This window comes from Artemia franciscana, chromosome 7, assembly GCF_032884065.1.
Source record: "Artemia franciscana chromosome 7, ASM3288406v1, whole genome shotgun sequence".
NCBI classification, from domain to species: domain Eukaryota; kingdom Metazoa; phylum Arthropoda; class Branchiopoda; order Anostraca; family Artemiidae; genus Artemia; species Artemia franciscana.
In genome coordinates, this window is record NC_088869.1 from 48,121,000 (window position 1) to 48,140,189 (window position 19,190).

Here is a 19,190-nt window from a genome sequence, read left to right on the forward strand (position 1 = left end):
TCGAATGAACCCTGTCAGAATATACTAGGAACTTTGATTCAATATGGTCATCTCTGAAAAAAAAAGAAACAACAAATAAAAACGCATCCATGATCTTTCTTTTGGTAAAAGAAAAAAAAAACAATTCCGATTTTTGCACATAGGAGCTTGGAATATCTACTGTAAGGTTATCTCATACGCTGAATCTGATGATGTAATTTTCATTTAGATTTTTAGACTAGTAGGGGGTGTTTTTCCCCTTTTTGAAAATCTAGCAAATTTCCTCAGGCTCTTACCCTCTGATGGGTAGCACTGAACTTAATGAATATTATGTATTTGGAATCAGAATAATAAGCTAATTATATATATATATATATATAAATATATATATATATATATATATATAAATAAATAAGATTCCCTGAATATCTCTCCTTATTCCCATTTTTGCTATTATGCATATAGTGATATGGATTAGATCATTAGTATTGATAGAAAAGAGAAGTGTTTAAGAGAAGCACCTTGTAGCACTCCTGCTATCATTACATAGGAAGTGCACTCATGGTAATTGAAGTTTGTTAACCTAATCGGATTTTTAGGTATGTTGTGAAATGTTGGTAACCCCTCCCCATTCATCACGCCTTATATATGTAATAAACTCCGTTTTGGAATACGGGAATCACTCTCCGTCTGCAACTTAATTTTACTAGGCATGTGCTAAGAACACTAAGAAATATGAATAACTTGGAAACAAGAAGTTGTATAGCATAAGCCAATTTAGACTAGTGAACAAGAAGTTTCTCTGGTAAAGTGTTTAAACGTATCAATAAAATAATTCATTGACACTTTACACGTCTAATTTTGCATATTTTCCAAATTTTACTAGTTAAGTTGATAATTTTTTTTTAATTCAGATCTGTTTCTCAGTTGTGTATACTTTATTTGTTTTTTATGGCACTTGATATTAACCAAGTGACATATAGCAATCGCCAATTCTGTCGGTCTGTCTGTCGGTCCCGGTTTCGCTACTTTAGGCACTTCCAGGTAAGCTAGGACGATTTTTGGCAGGCGTATCAGGGACATGAATAGCTTAAATTAGAAAGAGTCGTTTTCCCGATTTGACCATCTGGGGGGGGGGGGGGGAGTGGGGGCCGGTTAATCGGAAAAAATAGAAAAAATGAAGTATTTTTAACTTATGAATGGGTGATGGGATCTTAATGAAATTTGATGTTTGGAATGATATTGTGTCTCAGTATTGTGTCTCTATTTTAAATCCCGACCGGGTCTGATGACATTGGGGGGAGTTGGAGGGGGGGGGGGAACCTAAAATTTTGGAAAACACTTAGAGTGGAGGGATCGGGATGAAACTTGATGGGAAAAATAAGCACAAGTCCCAGGTACATGATTGACATAATCGGAACGGATCTGCTCTCTTTGGGGTAGTTGGGGGGAGGGTAATTCTGAAAAATTAGAAAAAATGAGGTATTATTTAACTTACGAACGGGTGATCGGATCTCAATGAAATTTGATGTTTAGAAAGATATCGTGTCTTAGAGCTCTTATTTTAAATTCCGAACGGATCTGATGACATTGGGGGGGGGGGTTGGGAGGGAGAAACCTAAAACTTGGAAAACACTTAGAGTGGATGGATCGGGATGAAACTTGGTGAGAAAAATAAATACAAGTGCTAGATACATGATTGACATAAACGGAACGGATCCGCTCTCTTTGGGATAGTTGGGGGGGGGGGGGGTTATTTCTGAAAAATTAGAAAAAAAATGAGGTATTTTTAACCTATGAACAGGTGATCGGATCTCAATGAAATTTGATATTTAGAAGGATATCGTGGCTCAGAGCTCTTCTTTTAAACCCGACCAGATCTGGTGACATTGGGGGGGGGGAGGGGGAAACCTAAAACTTGAAAAACGCTTAGAGTGGAGGGATCGGGATGAAACTTGGTGGAAAAAATAAACACGAGTCCTAGATACCTGTCTAAGATACGTGACTGACATAACCGGACCGGATCTGCTCTCTTTGGTGGAATTGGAGGGGGGGGGTAATTTTGAAAATTGAGGTATTTGTAACCTACGAAAGGGTGACCAGATCTTAATGAAATTTGATATTTAGAAGGATCTTGTGCTTTAAAGTTCTTATTTTAAATTCTGACCAGATCCTGTGACGTTGGGGGGAGTTGGATGGGGAAAACCGGAATTCTTGGGAAACGTGAAAATTGGGGTATTTTTATCTTACGAATAGATGATCGGATCTTAATGAAATTTGATTTTTAGAAAGAATTCATGTCTCAGAGCTCTTATTTCAAATCCCGACCAGATCGTTTGACATTGGGGGGAGTTGGAGGGGGAAATCTTGGAAAAACACTTGGAGTGTAGGAATCAGGATGAAGCTTGGTAGATAAAATAAACAAATATCCTTGATACGTGATTAACAGAATCGTACTGGATTCGCTCTCTTTGGGGGATTTGGGGGAGGGGGTCAGTGATTTGGCGAGTTTGGTGCTTCTCGACGTGCTAGGACGATGAAAATTGATAGGCGTGTCAGGGAGCTGCACAATTTGACTTGATAAAGTCGTGTTTCCCAGATTCGACCATCTGGGGGGCTAAAGGGGAGAGGAAAAATTCTAAAAAATTAGGTATTTATAACTTACGAGTGGGTGATCGGATCTTAATGAATTTCGATATTTAGCAGGACATCGTGACTCAGAGCTCTTATTTTAAATCCTGACCGGCATTAAGCCTCTTATTTTCCTTTTTAAATCAATCTATTGATTCATAGAATTTTGTTAGAGCTCATACCATATGATCTCTTGGCTCTTAGCTCTTCTCGCCTCGTCACAAGTGCCATATGAGCTCTTAGCTCTTGTTATTGTTTGAGTTATGTAAAAAAAAGTATAAGTTACTCAAGATTCACATAACAAATTTAGATCTGCAATCAAATTAAACAGAAACTCATTCAAGCAGTTTCAGGATCAGACAATCAGTTTAGATTCGTTTTACTGGTGTTTTTTTCTCTATTCCCTCGTTATTGTATATTTTTTTTTCTTTTCTTTTTACCTGATCGTATTTATTCATAAAAAAATGCTTTACTTTGTGCCTTGTCATAAGTTATAAAAGTAACTAGAATCTACCTAGATATGATTAAAAAAGAGATAAGTAGGACATAAATTTTGATAATCTGCGCAGTTTGGCACAATTCATAGCTTTCAAGTTTAGAATTTTTTTTATCTATCGTTGAATTCCATGCCAAAATCCACGATACAATTGTGTGCATAGTCCTTAGTTTGTTTCAGAGTCTCCTAGAATCTGATCTTATCTCTTTGAGTTCTATTTTGTTTTTATTTTAAGCTATAATGTTCAACAGCCTAGATAGGGCTCCCTCTGTAAGGGTAACTACGCCGAACGAGGTGGATCTACTTTTTGGAAGTCCAGTTGTCCGTGCAGGTAGCTGTATCTTGTTTCTGTAAAGGAAAGTTAGTGTTCACCGCACTAAAAATAATACTAACTGATAGAAAAATTGTGCTGTTTTTTTTGCATCCGAGTCTGTTGCGCTATTTTTAAGAATGGGATTTTGCCTAGGATTTGGCTACAAATAGAGTTCAAAATTAGTCTTTCAAATTTTATTAAAAAGGACATAAAATTTGTTTGAAAGTATAGTTCGCCATCTGTAGTGTCCTGTGTGTGGCCTTAGAGCATTATTAATTACTAGCATTTTTTTTGGAGATGCAAAGATCATCATTATTATTACTCAATGCATTTCGATCTTATATCTTACTATTTTTAAAGTCCATGATTTTCTCCTTTGTTCTGTTTCTAATTTCTAAGTGTAGATGTCTATCTTCAAAGGGTTTGAAGCAAGGCAACTGAGAAGGAGTGATTCATCCTTTTTTTTATTGCTGTCCACATTATTTTTAGTTTTATTAATTTGAACGGACTCGCCAAACTTATTTGGGGGCTGAGACTGTAAGGGTCCGTTGACCCCACGCCCAAAGGACTTTATTAGTGGTGGGGGACTTATATTTGGTTTTTCTACCCCTACCTTATGTTTTGCCATGTATCAGACATTACTTTTCCTGACTGTGCCCTCCAGCTTAACATTACTCCTTTGTTTATAAAATACCCCCAACCGCTATCTAATCCTGGATGGACATTCTTGTAATTCACGCCTTCTTGTTACCAGAGCTATTTCACATTTTTGCAAACTTGGAAATCGGATTTTCCTACTCGGATCGGGTCGTTCCAAAAATTTTCAACGCCTATAATGGCTTCAGCAACCATTCATTTTCGGACCTTTGAAAGTCGTGAAAGATGTTTCGCCAGCGTTGTGTTACAATTCAAAATCACTTCCTCTGTTTCTTTGCATGCTACTTTCCTCTGCCAATTACATTCCACTCAGTTTCCTTATTGAGCCTTCCTGAGACGCGAAATTGCCTAAAAGACTTCACTAGTGGGACACTAGTGTTCTTGGGCGTCTACAGCTCCCTTCACCTATTTAGTTATGTTGCATAGGATTAGCCATAAGACTGACATGGGTGGATTTCCATCTGAATGGAAAGGTTCAAGAGCGAAAACTCAGCTAAAAAAGTAATGACAAAGGTCTAGCTAACTTGACACTGCAGAACTTTAAGACAATATTCGGTATGCTGCCAAGACCCGTTGGTATGGCCACATTGAGACGGTACAGAATGTGAAGGACTCTAGGAGCGGAATATTCCCACGATCAATGACAATATCGGTATAATAAGGGAGATTGGGGACTTCTTTACCGCCGACGTTCAGATTCGAGTTTGGAAAAACACCTTTCCAAGAACTTTGGTCTTTGTCCGTGGATCTTGCACAGCAGCCCCGTCGTTAATTTCTTGGGAATGAATTGAAGCTCGCTTAGACGATGGTAAAGCGTGTTTCACAATTCTCCGCGAGCTCATTGTAGAAGCATTTTGAATTCGAATCGCAAAAATTATGTCTTTACATGTTTTGATGGACTCAATTCCGTCCTTTTTGCTCTTTGAGAGTATCCATTGCTTGTTTGGCTTTTGCTTTGCTCGGGTGGCGTTTTTTCCTGCGATTCTTGAACCAGGGTTTGCTGCTATGATTTTGCGTATATCTTCTTGTTCATTAGAAACTCTTTGTTCTTAACTTTGTCAATGTTGGCTCCTTGACTAGATTGTAATGGTACATCAGTGGGAATTTTAAACTATGTATAGTAAATACAGTGGTTTGAAGCATGAAGACAAATATAGCTAGCCAATAAAAGCTGTCAACAGGTCGCCATCCCGGTGTCGGACAAGGAGGACCCTTGACCCTTCTCAGGTAAAGGACATAAGAAATCAGTTTTACTTCCAAAAATAACAGAGAATTCGTGGGGGACGCTTTTTTAACGCTAGTTATGGTTATATTAGGTCACAACGTTTATTTTCCCAAATTACGTTACAACTCTTAATAGTTTAGTGCACCAACATCTCTCTCTCTCTCTCTCTCTCTCTCTCTCTCTCTCTCTCTCTCTCTCTCTCTCTCTCTCTCTCTCTCTCTCTCTCTCTCTCTCTCTCTCTCTCTCTCTCTCTCTCTCTCTCCCACCTCTCTCTCTCTTCCACTCTTTCTCTCTTCTCGAAAGTAACCCATAATCCTTTCATTGAGGTTAGTATAGTTTTGGCTTTAGTAAGAATTAAATATAAAAAAAACAAGTTTTTGTAACGGAAAGTAAGGAGCGACATTAAAATTAAAAACGAACGTAATTTTGTAATTTCTAAGTAATTTCTGTTCGTTTTAAGTTTTAATGTCGCTCCTTACTTTCCGTTACAAAAACTTGTTTTTTTTTAATTTAATTTTTGGACGTTTTTGAATTAATGCATGTTTTGATCTTGGCTCTCCCCACATAAATTATTAAAACGAAATTTGCATATTAATTAATTGCAATTAATTGGAAGATTTTGAGAAAAAGAAGCGAAGGAGGAGGCCTAGTTGCCCTCCAAGTTTTTGATTACTCAAAAAAACAACTAGAACTTTTAATTTTTTGCAAACATTTTCATTGGTAAAAAATACACGTAACTTACGAATTAACTTACGTAACGAACTTCTATATTCGTATGTTTTTATTGCGTACATGAGGGGGTTCAACCCTCGTCGATACCTCGCTCTTTACATTAAAGCTTAGATTGTGTTCCAATTCCTTAGGGAGCAACTGGGGGAGAGCCAGCTACCAGTAGACCATGTTGTTATATAATCCGGGTTGCATTACAGTTAAGAACGAATTCCTGCCATAGTAATTGAAATATGAGCACCTTCGGGGGTAAGATAGTGCACCATCAGAGGCTGGCGAATTGGAACTTCACCAAAGTACTTGGTTATGGGTCCAGCGGGCTTTGATGAGGTTCTTTATAATAAAGAATGAACGCTAACTCAAAGCAACTAAAATACTAATTAATAATTGTAGCCTTAGCTTTAGTGATAGCATTATCATCGGTCAGATTTCCTAAGGTTATAGTAAAGAACGAACTCTAGCTCATAGCTACTGAAATCCGGGTTGCAGCAGTAGCTCGATCGATCACGCCCAATACTAAAAAATTTAATAACCCATAACACCTAAAAATAGAGTCAGATCAAAACAAGATTACAGGAAGTTACAGGTAAGTGCATGGTTGTTCTCCGAATCATCATTGTTTATTATCAGTACAATTTTCACTTCTTTGGTTTTGACAATTTTTGTGTTGCAGGAAGTGAGAGTCCAGTATATGGTAGTCCTCCAGCAGCGTCTTTCCCTTCTCCGAGGATTCTAAGCCCTGTTCTGGACCCATCCAAATATTCAGACCTCATTAATGGACTTGAAAACAGTGGAAATGAAATATCAGCACCTTATGAAATACCGCAATTCCCAATTGAACAGAGAGAAACCTTTAGTGCATTCACCAGACAACTGAGTGAAAAGTAAGCAGTCATTATCATCTTTTTTCTTATTTTTCTTCTCTTTCAAGCCTTTTCAAAAAAAGAATATCAGATACACGTATATGTTCTTTTGAATGCGAATTCTTCCCCTTTTTAAAGCCGTGTTCTTCTTTTGTTGCATTTTTTTCTTTTTTCAAAAAAAGCACCAATTAGATAAATTAGGGAGGGATATAATTTCTTGTTAAACTTTTTTTTTGTTTGATGAACAGCGAGAACGTGCTTGTAATTAGTGAAAAAGACAACGAAATTACCATGTTTTGACAGCTTTGCCATGTAATGGAAAAGTAACGGAAATAATAATATATCACATTTTGAATGAAATTAAACAAATGCGTTGATAAGTTTAAGTTAAAAGAAAAACTATAAAACCAACATATTTCAGCATATTAGATCAACTACAAGAATAAAAGAATATTTCTCATGACACTAATTTTAGTGTCTTATAAGTTTATAAGTTTAGTGTCTTATAAGTTTATAAGTTATAATTTTAGTGACACTAAAATTAAAATCTAATTCCTTAAATTGGGTAAATGAAAACTTACAGAACCATACACGCTTTAAAACAGTAGGAAAACCCTACGATTCAATTCTTAGTGAAAAAGATCATCAATTTTTAGCTCAGTTTATATAGTCGCAGGCGTCAAGTTTAAAATTAAAGAACGTGTTGTAGAAATCAACAGAAAACGAGGGAAAAAAAATATATCGTCATGTAGCTTTAGTCAGTGTAACTTTGCTGATTGCTGTAGCACAAGGAAAATACAACCATTAATTGGCAGTAAACTGGGTAAAAATCCATTGAATTAAAAATCCTCCGGGAAGTATCTTGGTTCTAAAAGATTATCAAATATTATTGTCTGTGGATAGTAGTATGATACAACCGTCTTTTATGATCCAGAAGTCGTTTAAATAACCTGATCCCTTCTCCTGGCCTGAGCACTTCTAGCCACCCCTGGTTATTAGTCTAGCTTTTCTAGCTTTATTTAGTGATCTCATTTGAACAGCCACCAGAACTATTCCCCCTTCTAGATCGATAAGCTCATTGAAGGTATACTCTTCTAAGTGAAGATCTGGAAGTGTATCAACGGCCGTTAATGTCCCTCCGGTCTAGTTTTTTAGTCATAAGTCTTAATGTAGAGATTTCCAAAACAGGTTCTATGGTAATTAGTCCAAATTTTGGGGCCTTAGAGTCTCGTCTATTTGGACCATCTTCAATTGGGCCTATACATGTGTTAAAGTAGGACTACACTATGAAAGAGAAGCGAACTCTTGTTATTCAAGGTATCAAGTGAAAACTTCGAAAGACGTATTACATGCTTGCTAAGATGTCCCATGTATTTTTTTTGTGCCTTTTTTTTTCTGAACGCCTTACAATCCGTAGATAATTCTTCATATACTGTATTTTTTTTCTCAATCTTCTCCTATCCATCAAGAATACTCACGTCGTTCAGAAATACCGACTATATGTTGTTACACTGAAATTGGATGATTTTCTTGTCTCAATGTATTTTTATTTGCATCATTTATTTTTGTTTCCGTAAAGTTTCATTTGTGAGCTCGTGTGCATTTTATTTTATTTCATCCTAGCAAATGACGCACCATTGGCACGAGATTCTGATTAATGGGTAATTTTTTCTGGAATTAGTCTGTTTTGATGGGTGTTTTCGGGCTGAAAAATCTCTTCCTAGCTAATTTATCTACTATGGCTTGCCTCCCCATAGTAGCATAATATTTGTAGGTTTGAATATATAATGGATCGGAGGTAATAGGCTTGAGGCTGTCTGTGCAGGATTTCGACTCTTGTTCATAGAAGAGCATCGCCAACTGCTGAAAACCATGTTGTAACCAAGATGGGCCAGGAATTCCACCAAGCCTACCAAGCCTCCATTCATACTTGAGGTCCCAGGGACTTCTTGCTGTCTGGTTCTAAGCCGGCCTAAGCGCTTCGCTATAGACTTGAGAGTAGATATGTTGATCCCCGTCCTGCACTGGTATCTGAGATCATTGCTTTTCCTGAGGTAAAAATAATTTCAATGATTTAAAGAACATGAAAATTGAAACTTTGAATGTTACGACGTTAAAAAATGACTACCGTATCGACATTTTGACTGACGAATTCAGAAGGTTCGAACTGGACTTATTAGGAGTTTTAGAAACTCATTTCCCAGGGGTAGGAAGCTGGAAATTAGGTGATAAGGAATTTGTTTACTCAGGCAGGAAGGATAGGGTACATGGACAGGGAGTAGGGCTCATGATGAACAAGGAAGCTGCCAAGTCTTGTTTAGGCTCGGAATGCATTAATAATAGAATACTAATTGCTCATTTTATAACTAAAATGCTCAGGGTATTAGTTATAGTAGTATACACCCCGGTAGAACCGACAGACGGACATACTAGTGATTCAGATGAATTTTACTTACAGTTACTGGAGCAAATAGACAGGGTCCCAAGTAGAAATATGGTGTTTTTACTAGGAGAGTTTAACGCCCAGGTCGATAGAAATAGGGGTAGATGGTATCCTAGCCTAGGTTAATTTCGTGCAGGAAAAGAAAATAGTAATGGCTACAGACTTTTCCAATTTTGTAGGTATAAAAATTTAATTATAACCAATACGGTGTTTGGTCATAAAATGGCCTATAAGTTAACATGGTACTCAGGTGATAATAAAACAGCAAACCCTGTTGATTATGTTGTTGTAAACTGAAGACTGGCAGGATCAGTAAAAGATACTGGGGTGTATGTGAGTGCTGTTATTGATGTTAAAAGTAAACATCATCATCTAGTAGTGTCTAGGGTTAATATAAAGCTGCAATTTCGGAAGAGTAACTACCTCCCGGGAAGTTATGGTGTTGGTAGGCTCCAGGATGAAAATCTGAGACTTTCCAGTAACAGTTGAATACTAAACTTAAGAGTTTAAAATTTGACAATGTGGAAGATGGTTGGAACAATTTTTGAAGTTGCTGATGGTGTCTGATGGTGTCTTAGGGAAGAAAGATAGGACTGCAGCTAGGAATATTAGTGCAAAAGCTTTATGTTTAATAAAGATTAAATATAAAAAAAACAAGTTTTTTTTTAACGGGAAGTAAGGAGCGACATTAAAACTTAAAACGAATAGAAATTACTTCGTATATGAAAGGGCTGCTTCCTCATCAACCCCCTGCTCTTTACGCTAAAGTTTGACTCTTTCTCTTAATTCTACTTTTTAAAACAGAAAAAAAAACTTAAGCGTAAAGAGCGGGGCGTTGATGAGGAAGCAGCCCTTTCATATACGAAGTAATTTCTGTTCGTTTTAAGTTTTAATGTTGCTCCTTACTTCCCGTTAAGAAAAACTTGTTTTTTTTAATTTAATTTCTGAACGTTTTTGAATCAATGCATGTTTTGATTTTGGCTCTCCGCAGATGAATAATTAAAACGAAATTTACATATTAATTTTTTTGGCTAATTGGCTTTCTCGTAGTTTTGATCGAGTGATTTTGAGAAAAAAGGAGCGGGGGAGGAGGCCTAGTTGCCCTCCGAATTTTTGGTTACTTAAAAGGGCAACTAGAACTTTAAATTTTTTACGAATGTTTATTAGTAAAAGATATAGGTAACTTACAAATTAGCTTAAGTAACGAACTTCTGTATTCTCATGGTTTTATTACGTATATGAAGTGATTCACCCCCTCGTCAGTACCTCGCTCTTTACACTAAAGCTTAAATCTTGTCCCAATTTCTTAAGAATGACACCTGAATCGCAAAAGCCGTAGAATAAATGGTTGAAACTACTAAAAATGCTTTAGCGTAAAGAGCGAGGTATTAGGAGGAGGTGAGCTCATCATAGACGTAATAATTTCTGTTTGTTTTAAGTATTAATGCCTCTCCTTACTTTCAGTTGAAAAAACTTATTCATATTTATTTTTTCATTGTTTTTTTTTAAATAATGCTAGAAAATCCTGCTTTCCCTTCATGAAACTTTTCTTCCCCCATGACAAATTCCACCAAGTAAAGTTCCCCCAACATATCCCCCTCTTTTCACACCCCCCCCCTCAACCTAAAAATCTCCCTGAAAACGTCTGTACTCTTCCTAACAACCATTACTATATGTAAGCACTGGTCAAAGTTTGTAACTTGTGGCCCCTTCCATGGGGACTGTGGGGGAGTAAGTCGTCCCCAAAGACATAGTTATAAAGTTGTTTGACTACGCTGAATAAAATGGCTATCTCAGAATTTTAATCCGGTGACTTTGGGAAATTGATTAGTGTGGGAGGGGGCCTTGGTGCCCTCCAATTTTTTGGTCATTTAAAAAGGGCACTAGAACTTTTCATTTCCGTTAGAATGAGCCCTCTCGCAAGATTCTCGGACCACTGGGTCGATATGATCACCCCTGGGAAAAAAAACAAACAAATAAACACGCATCCGTGATCTGCCTTCTGGCAAAAAATACAAAATTCCACATTTTGTTAGATAGAAGCTTGAAACTTCTACAACATGGTTCTCTGATACGCTGAATCTGATGGTGTGATTTTCGAAGATGAACATTCTATGTCTTTTAGGGGTTGTTTCCCACTATTTTCTAAAATAAGGCAAAGTTTCTCAGGCTCGTAACTTTTGATGGGTAAGATCAAACTTGATGAAACTTATACATGTAAAATCAGCATTAAAATATGATTCTTTTAATGTAGCTATATGTATCAAAATTCCATTTTTTATAGTTTTGCTTACTATTGAGCCGGGTCCGCTCCTTGCTACAGTTCGTTACCACGAACTGTTTGATGAGAAGGGGCTTGTACGAGAATTATCTGAGTGATAGATCATATGAAAACGAAAGGAATGTGAATAAAGTGGAGAAAGCCTTAAAATATGAACTAAGGTGGTGTGAAGTGGAGGCCGTGGATAAAATTGCCGAGGATCTGGAAGGTGCAGCTAGACGGCATAATAGTAACATATTGTACTGGTACGTTAATAAGTTGAGAGGGAGCAGTCAATCCAGGCTTGTCCCAGTTAAAGATAGGAACGGGGCTACAATTAGTGATAAGGAGAGAGTTAAAGAGAGGTGGGCAGACCATTTTAAGAAATATGCTAAATGGAGATAAAATTCCACGAAAAGATACAGAGGAAAATGAAAAACTGTGATACCTTGAATGTGAAGGTAGATTTTTTTGGTGAAGAAGAATTAGCGACAGTACTAAAAGTATTAAAAAATAATAAGGCTCCAGGTGCTGATAGTGTGGTAAATGAGTTTTTTAAATGTGGTTGTTTTGAGGTTAGAAATAAGCCTCTGAAAATTTTGAATATGATTTTTGAAAAAGTGAAGTGCCTAAGGATTTTAGGAAAATCATAATTAAACCACTGTTTAAGAAAGATGATAAGAGTGAATGTGGTAATTATCGAGGCATTAGTCTGGTCTCTGTAGGTAGCAAATTACTTAGTAATATGATACTTTTTAGACTGAGAGATGCTGTAGACAAAGTTTTAAGAGAAGAACAGTGCGGTTTCAGAAAAGGCAGAGGAGGTGTCCACCAAATTTTCACTCTTAAGTTAACAATTGAGAAGTACCTGAAATGTCAAACGCCTTTGGTCCTCAGTCTTATAGATTCTGTTGATAGAAGAGCTTTAGAAAAGGTCTCATCGTTGTATGGTATTAAATAAAAAGAAAATAAGTTTTTTTAAATGAAAGTAAGGAGCAACACTAAAACTTAAAACGAACAGAAATTACTCCGTATATGAAAGGGGATTTTCCTCCTTAATGCCCCGCTCTTTACGCTAAAGTTCGACTCTTTTTCTTAACTCTGTTTTTAAAACAGTAAGAAACTTTAGCGTAAAGAGCGGGGCGTTGAGGAGGAAAAGCCTTTTTCATATACGGAGTGCTGTCTGTTCGTTTTAAGTTTTAGCGTTGCTCCTTACTTTCATTTAAAAAACTTGTTTTTTTATTTAATTTCTGGACGTTTTTGAATTAATGTATATTTTGATCTTGGCTCTCCGCACATAAATAATCAAAACATAATTTGCATATTAATTAATTGCAATTAATCGGATGATTTTGAGAAAAAAGGAGTGAGGGAGGACTCCTAGTTGCCCTCCGATTTTTTGATTACTTAAAAAAGTAACTAGAACTTTTAATTTTTTACAAACGGTAAAAAATTGGTAAAAAATATACTTAACTCACGAATTAAATTACGTAACGAACTTCTATATTCGTATGTTTTTATCGCGTATATGGGGGGGTTCAACCCTCGTCGATACCTCGCTCTTTACACTAAAGCTTAAATTTTGTCCCAATTCCCTAAGAATGACCCCTGAATCACAAAGGCCGTAGAATAAATAGTTGAAATTACTAAAAATACTTTAGCGTAAAAAGTGAGGTATAACAAGGAGGTAAGCCCCTCATATGCGTAATAATTTTTGTTCGTTTTAAGTTTTAATGCTGCTCCTTACTTTCAGTAGAAAAAAACTTTTCATATTTATTTTTTCATTGTTTTTTCAAATAATGCTAGAAAATGCGCCCCCTTCATTGAAATTCTCTTCCCCCATGACAAGTTTCTCCATGGATATATCCTCCAACGTAACCCTCCCCCCCTTCAACTTTGCCCACTAAGCCAAAAAATCCCCCTGAAAACGTCTGTACACTTCCCAGTAACCATTACTATATGTAAACACAGGTCAAAGTTTGTAACTTGCAGCCCCTCCCACGGAGACTGCGGGGGAGTAAGTCGTCCCTAAAGACATAGTTATTAGGTTTTCCGACTATGGTGAATAAAATGGCTATCTCAGAATTTTGATCCTGTGACTTTTGGGAAAAAATGAGCGTGGGAGGGGGCCTAGGTGCCCTCCAATTTTTTGGTCACTTAAAAAGGGCACTAGAATTTTTAATTTCCGTTAGAATGAGCCCTCTCGCGACATTCTAGGACCACTCAGTCGATACGATCACACCTGGGAAAAAAATAAAAATAAAAAATAAACACGCATTCGTGATCTGTCTTCTGGCAAAAAATGCGAAATTCCATATTTTTGTCGATAGGAGCTTGAAACTTCTACTACAAGGTTCTTTGATACGCTGAATCTGATGATGTCATTTTCGTTAAGATTATATGACTTTTAGGGGGTGTTTCCCCCTATTTTCTAAAATGAGGCAAATTTTCTCAGGTTCGTCACTTTTGGTGGGTACAACTGATCTTGATGAAACATATATATTTAAAATCAGCATTTAAATGCGATTCTTTTGATGTAACTATTGGTATCAGAATTCCACTTTTTAGAGTTTCGGTTACTATTGAGCCGGGTTGCTCCTTACTATAGTTCGTTACCACGAACTGTTTGATATCAAGCAAATACATTAAAGTGATTAGTGTTATGTACGAGAATGACACTGCTGCGGTCGAGGTAGGAAATGAGGTTAGCAGCTGGCTTTGTACTAAATCAGGAGTTACGCAGGGTTGTGTTCTATCCCCCTTTAAATGCATCATTTTGATGGACTTGGTCTTAAAGAGCATAGGAAGGGTAACGGGAGACCACGGAACCGAAAGGGAAGGAAAAACTCTCATGGACTGAGATTACGCTGATGATTTAAGCATACTAAATGAAATTTTGAGCAAAATGAATGAACTTTTAGAGGTTTTGAGAGTTTAGGATGCCAGAATAGGTTTGAAAATTAATGTTAAGAATGCTAAGTCAGTAGGGCTAGGAATAAGTGAAGATGAAAAGGTGACGTTGAGTAACCAAAAGATTGATCGGGTTAGCAGCTTCACTTACCTTGGTAGCATTATTAGTAAAGATGGTGGGAGCAATGAAGATAGTAAAAGTTGAATAGCCAAGGCTGAGGGTGGTTTTAAAGTTAAAATAAGTTTGGAAGAATAGGAAGATATGTCTGGAAACCAAGATTAGTATATTGGAAGCTACAGTGATGACAGTGGTCAAACATGGCTCTGAAGTATGGGCGCCCCGAAAAGCGGATGATGATTTGCTAGATTTTTTCCAGAGAAATTGCCTATGAATTGTTCTGGGTACCCGGCTGGCAGACTGTATTTATTTCAAACAGTAGGCTGTACGAGAAATGTGGTTCAATCCCGCTATCTAGGGCTATAATGAAAGAAAGATTGAGATGGCTAGAGCACGTTCTGCGGATTAAGGATGACAGATTGCCGAATATTGTCCTTTTCTGCCAACCATCTAGGGCTAAACGGAAATCAGTTTTTCCTCGTCTGGGGTAGAAAGATGTCATAAAGAAGGATTTAAAGGAAATGGGAACCTCCTGGAAGGGTGTAAAGAGCTATGAATGGATGGGGATGGAAGAGGAGCGTGCGTAGTGGTGTTGGCCTCAGGCGACTTGGTGCTGGGATGAGTTGTTAGTAGTAGTTGCAGTATTTTCTTTATCTACTTCTGTACTAACATTTTAATGTTTTTTAAAGAGGATAGAAATGAAATTATTGCTTATATAACTATTATAGTAAGATGTTTATTGCACCCTCAATTTCTTATATCTTTGTTTTCCTTATGGCGTATGATGTTCCTTCCTAATTTCTGTCCAAAATTACTATCAGTGCCTTTAATTTGGTAATTTTAAAGCTATGAAACAATATCGTCTTTCCATTTTTCACTGACTTTCAAACCCAAATTGGGGTCACCCAATTGGGCTCATCTTTATCAATTTTATTTCCCAAATGCAAGCTAACCAAACCATCCAACAATGAATCCAAAATGCATAGCTCTACTATTGTAAAACTAATCATTTCCGAAACTAGAGATATACGTATTTTTGAATGTTTATCATTTTCTCAATAATTGGTTCACTTGTGGCATGAAAGTAATGTGAGCTGTCTGTATCATAGGCAGCTCAATAGCGCTGCCTAAGTAAAGAGCGACATGGGCACAATATACTTTTGTTTTATTTTTATTTTTGACTGAAGAACTTCGTATACAAGAAATTGTCTTAGAAACTTCATAAGGAGCTCATTCGATCGGAAATTGAAAGTTCTGGTGCCCTTTAAAAGAGTCGAAAGCGATTTAAGGTAACCGACCCCCCCTCCATGCCCATTACTTCTACAAACACATCCAATCAATGTTTTGAAATATCCGTTTTGTTCAGTATAGTTGAAAGGTGTAGTTATTATGTTTTTGGCGATGCCAACACCCGAACAACCCTCCGGGCAAGGGCTGTAAGTTATGCAATTCGTTCATTGTTTACATGTAATATTTGTTGTTGGGGAAAGAGAGCATGTTTAACCTTTACTATTTATAAAGATCAAGGGCATTGAAGTAAAGCTTTCAGGGAATGTTGAGGTGAATGTCAAACTAAATAAAAATACGTTATTTGCATAAAGGTTGTCAAACGTGTAACTCACGAATGACTGAGAGTATTAAGTTGGAACGTTCAGAGAATGATGAGGGGGAGGATCAATTGACCAAAAACGCAATACTTGCACGCTACTACAACTACTGCTATGATACTAGTAGTAGTGAGGCTAAGGGCATAAGGGCGAAAATTTAAGAAAGTATTGAGGGGAAAGTTGAACTAAATTAAAACATACTATATGAATACAGATTGTCAAAAGGGTGTATCAGCAATATATCGGGAACGGCTTAGTGTATCAAGCTGAAACTTCCAGGCCACCATGAGGGGGATGTTCAACTGAGCAAAATGCAATATGTAGTTACTACTGTTACTACTAATGCTGCTCCTACTGCTGTTACAACTACTGACTGCTACTCCATTACTACTAATATGATACAAGTACTATTAAGGCTAAGGGTATGAAGCTAAATTTTTAAGAGAATATTGAGGGGAAAATTGAACTAAACCAAAACAGACTATATGCATGCAGGTTGTCAAAAGGGTGTTTTTCATGAATGGCTTATGGTATTAAATTGGAAGTTTCAGGGAATGCCTAGTGGCAATATGTACACGCTACTACTAATAGTACAGCCGCTATTGCTATTACTTCTCCTACTCCAACTACTACTTCTATTGCAACTAACAGTAAGACTATTAAACTGAAAATTTTAGAAAATATTGAGGGGAAGTCGCTCTAAATTAATACACACTATGGACATTCAGGCTGTCTAAAGGGCGTATCGGCAATATCATAGCAACGGCTTATTGTATTAAGTTAAAACTTCCAGGACTTGATGGGGGAATGTTCAACTGACCAAAAGACAATATGTGCTTAGTAATACTGCTACTAGTACTACTGCTACTACCATTAGTATTACTACTAATATTACAATTACTACTACTTGTAATACTCCTACTACTACTACTACTGTAAATACTGCTACAACTAAGGCTAAGGGTTTGAAGGTGAAAATTTAAGAGAATATTGAGGGGGAAGTTGAACTGAATCAAAACCCTCTCTGCGCATGCAGGTTGTCAAAAGGGCGTGTTAGCAACATCTTAGGAACGGCTTGGAGTACAAAGTGGAAACTTCTGGGTTTGTTGCAGGGGATGCTGAAATAACCAAAAGGTAGTACTTGCATGGTGCAACTACTACTTCTATTACTGTTATTGCTACTATTATTACAAGTGCTTCTACTAATATTTCTACCAAAGCTAAGGGTATTAAGGTGAAAATTTCAGGGGATTTTGAGACAATGTTTAACTAAATCACAACACACTATGTGCTTGCAGGTTGTCAATAGGATGTATCACCAATGCCCCAGAAACTGTTTTACGGAAATAAGTTGAATCTTTCAGCGCATGTTGAGGGGGATGTTGAAAAAAACAAAACGTATTATACTGCTGCTACTACCAATACAGCTATTACTACTAAAGCTATGGATAGCAAGGCGAAACTTTCAGGAAATATTGAACCAAAACGAACACGCTATGAGCATGTAGATTGTCAGAAGGGTGTACCAGCAATATCTTAGGAACGGCTGAGAATATTAAGTTGAAACTTTCAGGGTGTGTTGAGGTGAACTTTGAACTAGCCAAAGGGACTATGTGCTGACTACTGCTAGTTCTGTGATTACTACAACTAGTGAGACTATTGGTATTAAGGTGAAACTTTCAAGGAATGTTTAGGGAGAGTTTCGGATAAATCAAAACAAACTATATTTATGCAGGTCTTCAAAAGTACACAAAAGCTATATTTTAGGAATGGCTTAGTATGTTTAGACAACTTTCAGTTGACTTTAGAGTAATAAAATAACTTTCAGGGCGTCTTGAGGGGGCTATTGAATTAACAAAAAGGAACTTTGTATATACTACTAGTACTAATACTGCTGCTACTATTACTACGACTACTAATTCTGAGGCTAAGGATAGAAAGATGGAACTTTGAGGGAATGTTTAGGGGGATGCTGAACTAAATCAAAACGTACTCTGTGCATGAGGTTATCACATTAGCGCATAAGAAATATCCCAGGGATGATCAAGGGTTTTAAGTTCAAACTTTCAAGGCATTTTAAGGGGGATGTTGAACTAGGCAAAATGCAAGATCTGCATACTATTACTGTTATGACTGGTTCTAGTATTCCTACTACTACTAGTTCTACTGAAGCTAAGAGTATTAAGGTGAAACTTCCAGGGGATGATGAAGGGGATAAAACACACTTTGGGGATGCAGGTTATTAAAAGGGCATAACAACTATTTATAGCTGAGCATTACTAGAGTATTAAGTTGAAACTTTTAATTCATGTGGAGGGGTATACTAAGCCAACCTAAAGGTACTATAAGCTTACTAAAACTACTACTAATAATATACTGCTAAGACTAAGGGTCTTAAGGAGAAATTTTCAGAAAAATGTCGAAGGGTGTGTTGAGTTAAATTGAAAATGCAGGCTGTCAAATGGCTTTGTCAGGTATCTCAAAAACTGCTTAGACTATAGGTTGAAACTTCCAGGGCATGTTTATTGTTGAGTTGTATTTTGAACTAACAAAAATTTACTATGTATGTAGGCTACTACTACTAATAATAGCAGTAGTACTACTGCCACCTACTCCTATGGCTAATGCTAAGGGTACTAGTAAGATTTTCAGAGAACGTTGAGGGCGATGTTGGACTGAATATAAACACACTATGTACATGTGGGATATCAAAGGGGTGTATTAGCAATATCCTAGCAACGACTTAGGGTATTAAACTGGAACTCCCACGGCTACTACTTTTGCTACTATTACTGCTACTATTGAACTCAAAATTGCTTAAATGCATCCAGGTTATCAAGATATCCTGGCGGAATATCTTGGGAATAAAATAGGGTATAAAATAGAAACTTTCATGGAAAATGTATGTTACTTTAAAAATAGTTCAAAAGGCACTATGTCTTTGCTGTTTGTCAATAAG

General features: G+C 36.9%; 1 protein-coding gene across 1 annotated transcript in view; it reads left to right on the forward strand.

The window, feature by feature from the left end:
* Window positions 1–3,297: 3,297 nt before the first annotated feature.
* Window positions 3,298–19,190, forward strand: part of LOC136029709 (AMP deaminase 2-like) — an 89,648-nt gene continuing 73,755 nt past the window's right edge. Inside the window, exons 1-2 of the mRNA XM_065708213.1 lie at window positions 3,298–3,437; window positions 6,704–6,914. Of these exons, the coding sequence (XP_065564285.1) occupies window positions 3,347–3,437; window positions 6,704–6,914 (302 nt within the window). The 5' untranslated portion in view covers window positions 3,298–3,346. The remainder of the gene's footprint in view (window positions 3,438–6,703; window positions 6,915–19,190) is intronic.